General features: G+C 37.0%; 1 protein-coding gene across 1 annotated transcript; it reads right to left on the bottom strand.

Moving 5' to 3' along the window:
* Positions 1 to 279: 279 nt before the first annotated feature.
* Positions 280 to 2,219, bottom strand: LOC149264923 (delta-selinene synthase-like). The gene is made up of 7 exons (XM_089401246.1): positions 2,108 to 2,219; positions 1,759 to 1,994; positions 1,530 to 1,627; positions 1,337 to 1,429; positions 1,022 to 1,237; positions 731 to 872; positions 280 to 609 (listed from the first exon to the last, which is right to left on the bottom strand). Exons 1-7 carry the CDS (start codon positions 2,217 to 2,219, stop codon positions 403 to 405), a joined length of 1,104 nt encoding a protein of 367 aa, XP_089257372.1. The 3' UTR covers positions 280 to 402.
* Positions 2,220 to 10,980: the final 8,761 nt, after the last annotated feature.

Below are 10,980 nucleotides of genomic sequence, written 5' to 3' on the forward strand. Positions count from 1 at the left end.
TATTAAATATTTAGTTAAATGTAATAATTGTTTATTTTATTTGTAGTGGCTGGATGAGAACTTTGAATATTTGGTCCTTTACCTCATTGTCAGAAAGGGTTATGCCATCATTGTATTTGAAGAGGAAGTGCATGCCTCGTGCAAGATTGAAAGTAAACCTTTTGCAGCACAGCGGCACTGTATTGTCATGCCTTAGAAATTCCCAATTCAGTTGGCTAACAGAAAGATCCAGGATGCCTTTCATATGATTTAAAGCATCTTCACGGGTACATTCCGGATTGTCTTTCACATAACACTCTGAACATGAAGCTACCTCCCCGTGTTCCTTCTCTTGCTTCAAACACAGACATAGTGGCAAATGTTAAAACAAATCCTAATCTCATCTTATGTTTAAAATGAACATTAATTTGAATGGATCTTGGATGGATAGACTATTTGCTTCAGAATGTCGTCTGGTAGAATCTGATCCATTAACAGAAGCGGAATCAAATTTAACACACACATCCCGGAGCTAGCGAGGCCATTCTTATAGTACTCATTAAACGAGGGGACATATCCAGCCGCCATCCATTCCGCTTCTTGCAGATAAGACTCAACGTATCGCTCCCACTAAAAGTGAAGGCAAGCGGTCAGATATTTCATTCATACAGACATACTAATAACAAGGACATAAAAAAGGGTACAAGCATGTTTTGCATAGATGTCTCTAATAATCATAGACAGTACATACGCCAATTTTTCTTATATACTCCGCCATGTCACGCCCTTGCTTTTTTTCCACTTCAGCAGTCCATTCATTCGATGTCTTCATGAAAAACTCGAATATTTTTTGAATGTGGTCTGGAAGGCGGCTTATTAGTGAAGTATCCCATCTGAAAATAATTCAAAATGTTTATTAAAAAAATTAAAAACTTCCTGCGATATAGGCTATCCCAGAACGTCACTCCTGCAGAACTAAAAATATTTAATGGATCGCGCCAATTTCTACACAATAGTCGCTATAATTTGAACTTGACTTGACCTTCTCACTCCCTCAGTGAAGATTTTGATTTCGTCCAATGTTCCGTGAGTATCATATAGGTCATCTATAACCGTCATCACTGTTGAAAGTTTTGTGAAGGCGATTCTGCTGCTACGAAATTCGGGCTCGAATGTGCATAGAACCGCCCAAAAGTAAAGTTCCACGTGGCGTTTCCTATAGAAATCCAGCTGCGGCAGATATGACTCGGACCACCACCTATATGTTGCAAAGGTCATGTCACTAAATTGACAAGCAAGCATTATGATCAGATACATAATCTATGCTATCCTATCATAATGTCAAAGGCCAGTGCACCTCGAGATAAGTTGCATTTCCTCCTTATGTGTACATTGCAGAATATTGAAGTCCAATTTTGCCAGCTCTAAAATTTTCTGGTTCATACTAGCCCTGAAAGAATACATGGTGAATATATATTAGTGTATGGAAAACACTTGTTGAAATTCAGGATTCATTGAAACTGATCAAATCTTATGGACAAGGTTAGTACTTGAGCCATGAATAGTTTTGTTCATATATTTCGATAAAGTTCCTAGCCTCCCACCTAGGCACACTGCAATGCCATGGAAATTCCAATGCATATTTCACCTGGAAAACAGTAATCAAATCAGACTTCTGCCAATGTTAGGAGGGTAAAACATACAAAATAAATAAATAATTTCCAGATGCGAAGAGTTTGCATACAATACCAGAAGTTAAAAAAGGTGTTTACAACTTACCTCTCTCTGGAGGCTTTGATCGATGTCAGCTACAGTGTGTCCTGTTAAAACTTGGGTTAGATACTGTGTTGTGAATGTCTTTGCCTCCTCCATCACTTTTTCGCCGGGAAACGAAATGTTTGAAGCTCGGAATAATGACAGCATGCTTCTCACTTCTTTATCAGCATTTCCTTCTTCACCAGTACTGGAACTACAGAAGAATTGCCCGTTTTCATCTTTGAAATTCTCTAAAACGTCTGTTTCATCAGTGCATGACATTCTATAAGTATCAAATATATTTGTTAAAGTTATCTCAGCTCACTTATTTAACTGTCAAACGACATCAAGGGTATATTTTTTTCTGTCTGACCCGAAGAGACATTATATCGATGCATTCTGAGTGCCCGAAATCCCAACGCCGTAGAGTTGAGATCTTTAATGCCGAGCCCGATGCCCGTTTCGTTCCAATATCTGCTAATCATCAATGAACGAGGTTTTATTTAATGATCAATGAATGAGTATCTATCATCTAGAAGTGCATACAATCACTGAATCCTATAAATGGAAAATCAAATTCCAAATAAATGGGATTTTTCATTTCGATGCGATTTTGCATACTTGATTTCTCTGAGGAATCCTTTTGGACGGTAAAGGTATTGACAATTTCGGCAAGGTCAGAAATGCAACTGTATTACCTTTTAGATAAAAATAGTAAAATATACTTTACATTTATTCCGTTCCTTGTTTGCATCCTAGTCTGTCTCTCTTCTGTAATAATTATAGTGATTCCATTCCTTGTCTGTTACATATTTAAGAAAATCTATTTTGCAAAAATTTCGAGTTGGATTAAACTACTTCTTTGTATTATATCTTTCTGATTTCAACAAGTTTGATTAATTTGTTAATTTTCCCACCTTATGTGCTTTTTACTGTTTTTTTGAATTGAAGGAATATCTTTGCTTTATGTGATTTACAACACTCTCATTTGATTTAGTTTACATTCATTGTAGATTGAGTTACTTAGATAATTATTCGGATTGATTTAATCAACTGTAAAGAGTTTGGTTATTGCTATTGAACTCTCATATTGATATCATTTCCATCTGGATTGCTTCGTAGAGATTGAGTATGATTTAGATTGAATCAACTAGGAAGAGATGAGTTATTGCTACTATGCTCTCGGCTAATGTTATTGTTGATTAAATTTCTTGTGTGAGATTTGATTATGATTTCAGTAAAGAATTCAATCTTGAAGCTTAGATGTCATATTTCTTTTAATGATTGTAATTTGAGTTTATTAGATGCTTCTGTTTGTTCTTGTATTAAATATCTATACTTCATTTTAAGAAGCATTACTCTGTAAATTCATAGCATGCACATATTGTGTACACTCTTGAAATAAAAGGACTTGCCCGGGTTGATGATTAATGTGGGGTAATTAGGAGTTGCCGGGGAGATTGTTGCCACCTTACAAAGAGTGATGTATGTCTCATAATTGTTGTTGGGAAAGAATTGGGTATTGAAAACAGAAGGTAAGAACCTACGTAAGGAGAAAGAAAGTGCTTGCTCCTCCACCCGCTTTTCAGCACATATACAGAAAAGTGAAGTAGGTGTTTGATGTTTGTCTGTTGAGAGAGAACTAGGTATTAAAAACGGAAGGGAAGAACCTGCGTAAGGAGCAAGTAAAATGCCTTCTCCCCTACCCGCTTTCCAGCAGAATTGCTAGGAACTTAAGGTAGAAATAAACATTTGAATTTCTGCATGAATGTATAAGAAGAAAATACTAGAAAACAATATAATTCCACATCCCAAACCTAAAAAATCTAAGGGACCGGTGACCCTTGGATGATCAAATTTTATCGATGACATCTTAAGAAAAGTTGAATCTCAGCCATTAGTAGGTCCCTGAACCATTTCTTCCAGAGAACCTACTATCTCCCTTCGGGCCACAGGTTCACCATATGTAGCCTACGCTGAGGTCCACAGTAAAACTGAAGGGACTGATTAGAGTTGTCAAGACATTGAAAATTCAGGAACAACACCCTCGCAAGAAGGGAATTCTTGCAACATTCGTGAAGGAGGAGCAGAAACAGGGGAAATAGAGGAACCAAGATCCCCTCAGGTAGTAATTGAACAAAAGACACCCAGTGTCCCAGATCAAGGGAGTGTTGTTAGGATCATTCCTACCTATTATAGACAACCATGGGATAACTCTCTAGCTCCAGAAATCCCAGAAGGGTACTGTAATATCTTTTATTGAATGGCCAATAATCCACAAGCACCCGAGACCTCTACATTACAGTATCCTATCGTTGACATAGCTGTTAACGCACCCATGAAAGCTATCCCTCTACAAAATATTACCACCTTTCATGGACTCACATCAGAAGATGTGGACGTGTTTCTGTTTGAATTTGATGTCCTATGTCGGGGTTACGATTACACCACCAACCCTTAGAAACTAAAGATGTTTCCCTCCACGTTAAATGGAGCAACCCTGTGTTAGTTTATGGGACTAGGTGGGGGCACCACAAACGATTGGGACCAAATGAATACCGCTTTCCTTAAAAATATCAAGATTATTGCAGATCTAGGGAACTAAAAGATGAGATATTCCAAATGGTAGCAAGACCTAGTGTATCATTGGAAGAGTAGGTGGAGTGTTTCCAATATAACCTCCAAAGGTCTCCCTACGCAAATCTGCCTTTGCCTTATAATGTGGTAAAAATGACATTGATTAAGGGGATGAAAGACCAATGGATATAGACATTAAATATTATGGGTAAAGGTAATATCTATCAAGAAGACTATGCTAACATTATTAATTTGTGTATCAGATGCTCAAGGGGCAGTACAAGATTAAAACTAGATGAATGTGATATGATCACCAGGGACATCAAAATCTCTGGTGGAGGCATTACTCGTACTGAAATTGGCAACCTATTGGAAGATTTTAAAATAGATATCTTGGGAACTTTGACAACACAATTGCACATCATGCAAGCCAAGCAGAAGCAGGTCGAAGCAGAACAGAACCTGGCAATCTTTTGCCCTCGATGCAAGAAGAAACATAGTCATAAAGAATGTTCATTGGATACGGTATAGACCTGTGCCATATGCACCGAAGAACATGCCACAGAAGATTGCCCATCACTTCCAGGGTTAAAAGCAGTCTTCAAAGAGGAAGAGGAAGAAAAGGAACCAGTCTACCTGTTAAATCAGTGTCGCCAATGGCAAGCATGAAAACCAGGTATGCCTCCTGACCCATCTTCATTCTTTCAACCCTCACAATAAAATTCTCAGCAATACACAGGGGCTACATGGTAGAACCAATAACCTTTTCCTAATTGGTCACCACAAGAATTTTCTATGCAACCTTGGTCCAATCAATCAAGTCCAAAAAATAGTTGGCCAAATTCCTCTTACTTTCCACCATTTTAGCAGAACAACCCATATCCATCTCAATGGCCACCCTCCACTTCACAAAACCAAAACAAGCAGTCAAATTGGCAAATACCTACAAACCATCTAGCAGGAACAATCCCCCTGCCTCAACCTATGCTACCAACACCTTACACGTTACAACAAAATCCTCAATCCAACATATGACCACAACTCCCAGCCTAGCCCAACCCGAATCCCAACAATAAACTAGTCCAGTCAGTACAAATTATTGAAGGGTTGGATCCGAAAACCGAGTTGAGAGAGTGTAATGAACTCAAATTGAGGTCTGGATGGATAATTGAGTCAAAGGAAGATAAAAATATGCAGATAGAAGAACCACTACCTGTAGAAGAAACACCTCAAAAAGAGAATACAGTTAAATAGAAAAGCCACGATCAAACCATTACCTCTTCTCCACCATTCCCAGAAAGATTGATTATACCTCGCCCAATCAAATATCCCGATTTTGATCTCCTGGGAGAATTAAAAAATATTTGTGTAAAAATAACCCTCCTCCAGGCTATTCAGGACATTCCAATCTATGCAAAAACCATTAAGGAATTGTGTACCAAGAAGCCTACGAGGAAAATAAAAGCAACACCAACTATCCATGTAGTCGGAACTTTATTTGATTTATTATCAGGCAAAGAAACACGAGTGAAATATGAGGACCCAGGAAACCCTATAGTCACAGTACAAATAAATGGATGTTCCATCCCCAATGCATTAGTCAATCTAGGGGCAGCCATTAATATTATCACAATAACAAGATGTTAGAGACTTGGCATCACAGCCTTAGATCTAACTATGACCTTACTGGAACTTCTTGACCTATCAGTTGTCAAACCAGAAGGGACATTACAGGATGTAATGGTGTGTGTAGATTCTTGGGAATACCCAGCAGATTTCTTGATTATTAATCCTAGAAATCGGCTAGATGGACATCCTCTAATACTACGAAGACCTTGGATAGTGACCACAGATGCTTGCATAGGCTATTGAATAGGCACTATGACTATAGCAAGAGGAAGCAATGTGAAGAACCTAGCTTTATCCTCCAGCATAGCCAAGCCTAACTATAATAAAAATTAGGAAACAATTTTGTAACATATTTAACTGAAAATATCCGATCACCACTAACTATAGTAGATTCTCTTGAATTTAAGAATCAAATAGAAGATGAAATTATTAACACTTACATTAACCACCCAACTGTCGTATCTAATCTAAAATGTCACATGATTGAAGCAACCCTGGATAACAAAATTGAATAAGATCCTTTCAAAGATATCAATGACCAAACAATACCAACAACAACTGTTTATAACAGTAAACCCATTGAAATTGAACCAAGGAAAGTCCTAAACATTAACAAGAACCTGACTGATGACCAGCAACAGAGGCTTATTCAACTCCTTAGAAAATATAAAGAGGCTTTCGCTTGGCATTACCCAGATATGAAAGGGATTGACCCCCAATTATGTATGCACCACATCTATACTAAGAAAGATGTGAGACACATTTGACAACCTCAATGAATATTAAACCCTCACCTAAAGGATGTTGTTAAAGTCGAACTACAGAAACTGTTAGATGTAAATTTCATCTATCCTATATATGATAGCAAATGAGTTTCTCCATTAGTTGTGGTTCCTAAAAAGAATGGGAAGTGGCGTATATGTGTCGACTAAAGAGAGCTTAATAAAGCAACACAAAAGGTTCATTTTCCCCTCCCGTTCATTAACCAGGTGCTAGACACATTGGCAGGTAAAAAATTCTTCTCTTTCTTAGATGGCTTCAGTGGCTACAACCAAATCCCCTAAAGACCAAGATAAGACTACTGTCACCTGCCCCTGGGGAACGTTTGCTTACAAGGTATTCCTTTCGGACTATGCAACACACCTGCCACATTCTAGAGAGCCATACTCAACATTTTTGCAGATTTGATAAACGAGGGACTCGAGGTGTACATGGACGATTTTACACCCTATGGAGATGATTTCAAGCTGGCATTACAGACGCTGGAGAAAGTCCTACAAAGATGCATTGCTGCCAGGCTCTGCTTAAGCCATGAGAAATTCCACATGATGATGACCGAGGGCCTCATCCTCCGTCATTACATCTCCACAGCTGGAATTTAGGTAGATCTAGTGAAAATTCAGATAATCCTCTTAATACCTACCCCCTGCACTCAAACTGAGGTACACAATTTTTTGGGATTTTTTGGATATTATCGAAGATTTATAAAGAAATTCTCCCAAATTTCTACACAATTATATGCTTTGACAAGAAATATCTATTTATATGGACTGAAAAATATGACATTTCCTTTGAAGAGTTAAAACGGCTAGTATCAACAGCCCTAGTATTACGGGGCCCGAATTAGGATTTACTATTTCAAATTTCATATGATGCATCAGATACCATCATTGGATCAGTTCTCGGCCAAGAGGATGATAAGAAACCTTATTCGATATACTACATCAGCAAAAATTTAACTCCTGCTGAGTTGATCACATCGTGACCAATAAATACTTTCTAGCTGTAATCTATGCTATTAACAAATTTAGACACTATATAACATGATACCCTGTGGTTTTGTATACTGATCACTCTACTATCAAATATTTAGCTAATAAACCTATTACAAATGGGAGAGTGACACGACGGTTAATCCTTTTGCAGGAATTCAACATAACAATCAAGGATTGACCAGGAAAGGAAAATATAGTGGCAGACTTCCTCTCATGTGTGCCAAAGACAGACAACGCAGTGGCAGTAGAAGACCAGTTTCCCGATGAGCACCTATTTGTTGTAACTATGAAAACACCATGGTACGCTGATGTCATAAATTACCTAGCAGTGGGAAAATTACCCAAGCACCTGACGCCCAGAGAAAGAAAATTAATAGTGCAACCCAACACTCGGTTCTCTTGGATTGAAGGGTACCTCTTTCACACAGGAGAAGATATGCATATCCACAGGTGTGTTAGGGAAGAGGAAATCTACGACACCTTAAAAGCTTACCATGATGGACCTTGCAATGGACACTTTCTAGACCACAGGACTGGACATAAAGTCTTATAGATGGGCTATTATTGGCCCACCATTTTTAAGGACGCCAAGAAACTTGTCCAGGCATGCGATAGCTACCAAAGAATGGGTCGCCCTAGCCAATCTGATTAGATGCCCCTGCATCCACAGTTAGTCATCGAACCTTTTGAATGCTGGGCATTAGATTTCATTGGCCCAATAAACCCATCATCTCATCAAAAGACATATATACTAGTTGCAACGGAATATGTGACTAAATGGGTGGAGGCAGAAGCATTACCAAGGGCCACAGAGGACACAATAATCCATTTTGTTTTCAAATTTTTTGTGCAGTATGGCTTGCGTAGAGAAATAATTATGGATGGAGGGCCACAATTTGTAAGCCATAATCTTGCTGCTACATTAAAAACTCATCACATCTTACACAGAATCACATCGCCATACCACTTGCAGGCAAACGGTCAGGTAGAAAGTACCAACAAAGTAATCAAGACCATACTAACAAAAACAGTCACCTCACATAGACATGATTGGGCTATCCGATTACCAGAAGCCATGTTGGTATATTGCACGACTTGGAGGAATACCATAGGATACTCCGCATATCAGCTAGTGTTTGGCAAAGAACCTATCTTCCCAATAGAATTTGAAATTCAGACAATGAGGATAGCCCAAGAAGTAGGCCTAGATCTGAATGAAGCACAAGTTAACAAACTACATCAAATTAACAAACTATATTGTATTTTTGGCTTATCTCCTTGTAGTTTTACTCAAATGCCAAGTGTAGACACCTGTTGTATGTGGATTTAAATTCCACATCTAACTAGTACCCACTAAACATACTTATGACAAGACCCATGACTAAACACAATTTTTTCATGTTTTTTATTTATATATATATATATATATATATATATATATATATATATATATATATATATATATATATATATATATATATATATATATTATTGTTCTACTTAGAAATACGCAGGATGGATACTCATTGGATGTGGAATTTAATTCTGCATCCAACAAGTATATACACTTGACATTTGAGTAAATATATAAAGAGATAAGCGATAAATACAATAAAAAGTGGTTTTCTACTTTTCCCTCCAAAATATTTTCCCTTGCTGATGACATCATCATCTTCAACCATATTGATTCTTTTAAAGATAAATTTGTTAGTACATTTTTTGTTTTGAGGACCATTTTTACCAAACAATTCCCTTTATGTGGGCTAACTTGTGCTGACTTCCTTGTTGAAGTACTTGTAGCAAGTGTATATGCATATGGAGTCAACTTTATAGCCTGTACATCCTTCTCATCTCCATCATCACCTCAATGAGAGAATACAATTCCCTCTGCAATAGATTTATATATGCTTCCATCCCAAGCCTCTTCTTCCTTGAATTAACATCCATAATAATAATATACTTCTTCATAATGAGATTATAGATTCTATATTCCTTACACTCCTCACTATATTAAGTAAAGATACACTTCTCATTGTTTTCATCCAACTTTTGATCTCTTTAGGCACATGTGCATAGGCTACACACCTAAAAATCCTCCAATAATATACGTTTCAACTTTTACCACTCCCTGTTTCTTTAGGAACTTGTTCCTTCACACTCATAGCCAGAATCTTGTTGAGGATATAAACTAAACAAATAAATTCTTCTCCTCAATATTCATGTGGTAGATACTTCTTTGTTAGCTTTCTTTGAGCCATATTGATAATGGTTTGATTCTTCCTTTTAGCCACCCGTTTTTGTTATGGAGTATAACATGTAGTAAATTGTCTCTTGATTCTATGCCACTAACAAAGCTCCATGAAATCATCTGGAATATATTCACCACATTTATATGATCTTAAAACTTTAACATATTTTCTACTTTCTTTTTCAACCATAGCTTTAAACCTTTTTAATATGGTGAAATCTTCATACTTTTCTCTTAGAAGATAAACCAATTTTTTTCAAATATAATCATTAATAAAAGTTGAAAAGTAAATATTTTTGACCAAAGCATGTGTTTTCATTGGTCCACACAATTTTTTTTGTACAATCTCCGATGGAGATTTCACCCTATCTAAAATTATAGATACAAATTTCTCTCTGTGATGCTTTTTAAGCATACAACTCTCACATGAGCTTATTATTTGTTGAGTAATCACCATATTGTCTTAATTGATTAACATTGCTCATGACCTAATCGTAAAACTAACCACAATCTCACTATCTTTCATTTCCAGATTTTCAAAATCTCTCCCCAAGTTTTGTAACTTAACATTCTTCATCTTGGATACACCTATAACAACCCTTTTTGGTTACCCCCTCATGTAGATATTTTCATGTGCAATGGTAATTAATTATGAGAAATGTGAAAGTAAATGGATTGATGAGAGGACATGGATTCAAAGCTTGAGAGGAAAAGTTTCTTGGGAATTTCTTGGGGAAATAACCAAGAGTAGTATTTTCCATTAAATGGCCACCCATATCCTTGTTGAATTAAAAATAAGCTGGTACAGCAATTAAAATGGAGTATGGATGGTTGACCAAAAGGATGAACCAACTTGATCTCATGGCACATGTTGTTCCAATCCACATGCAAAATAATCTCAAAATGAAAAATGTGTTATAGTGTGGTATACACTTGATAGCAAGAGACACAAAGACATGTTACTCGAAACAAGACTGCACACTCAATAGAGGAGCATATGAGCATAGTGAACACTCG

The sequence above is a fragment of the Pinus tabuliformis genome, chromosome 6 (assembly GCF_031772625.1).
Source record: "Pinus tabuliformis cultivar Carrire ecotype Pingquan chromosome 6, CPIR1, whole genome shotgun sequence".
Classification (NCBI taxonomy): domain Eukaryota; kingdom Viridiplantae; phylum Streptophyta; class Pinopsida; order Pinales; family Pinaceae; genus Pinus; species Pinus tabuliformis.

Excerpts from the sequence above, each read along its gene's own strand:
- LOC149264923 (XM_089401246.1), bottom strand. The coding sequence starts at position 2,219 with ATGATTAGCAGATATTGGAACGAAACGGGCATCGGGCTCGGCATTAAA. Across the intron at positions 1,628-1,758 it reads ATCAAAGCCTCCAGAGAGAG|GTGAAATATGCATTGGAATT; the intron begins GTAAGTTGTAAA and ends ACTGTTTTCCAG. Across the intron at positions 1,430-1,529 it reads CAAAACTATTCATGGCTCAA|GGCTAGTATGAACCAGAAAA; the intron begins GTACTAACCTTG and ends GTATTCTTTCAG.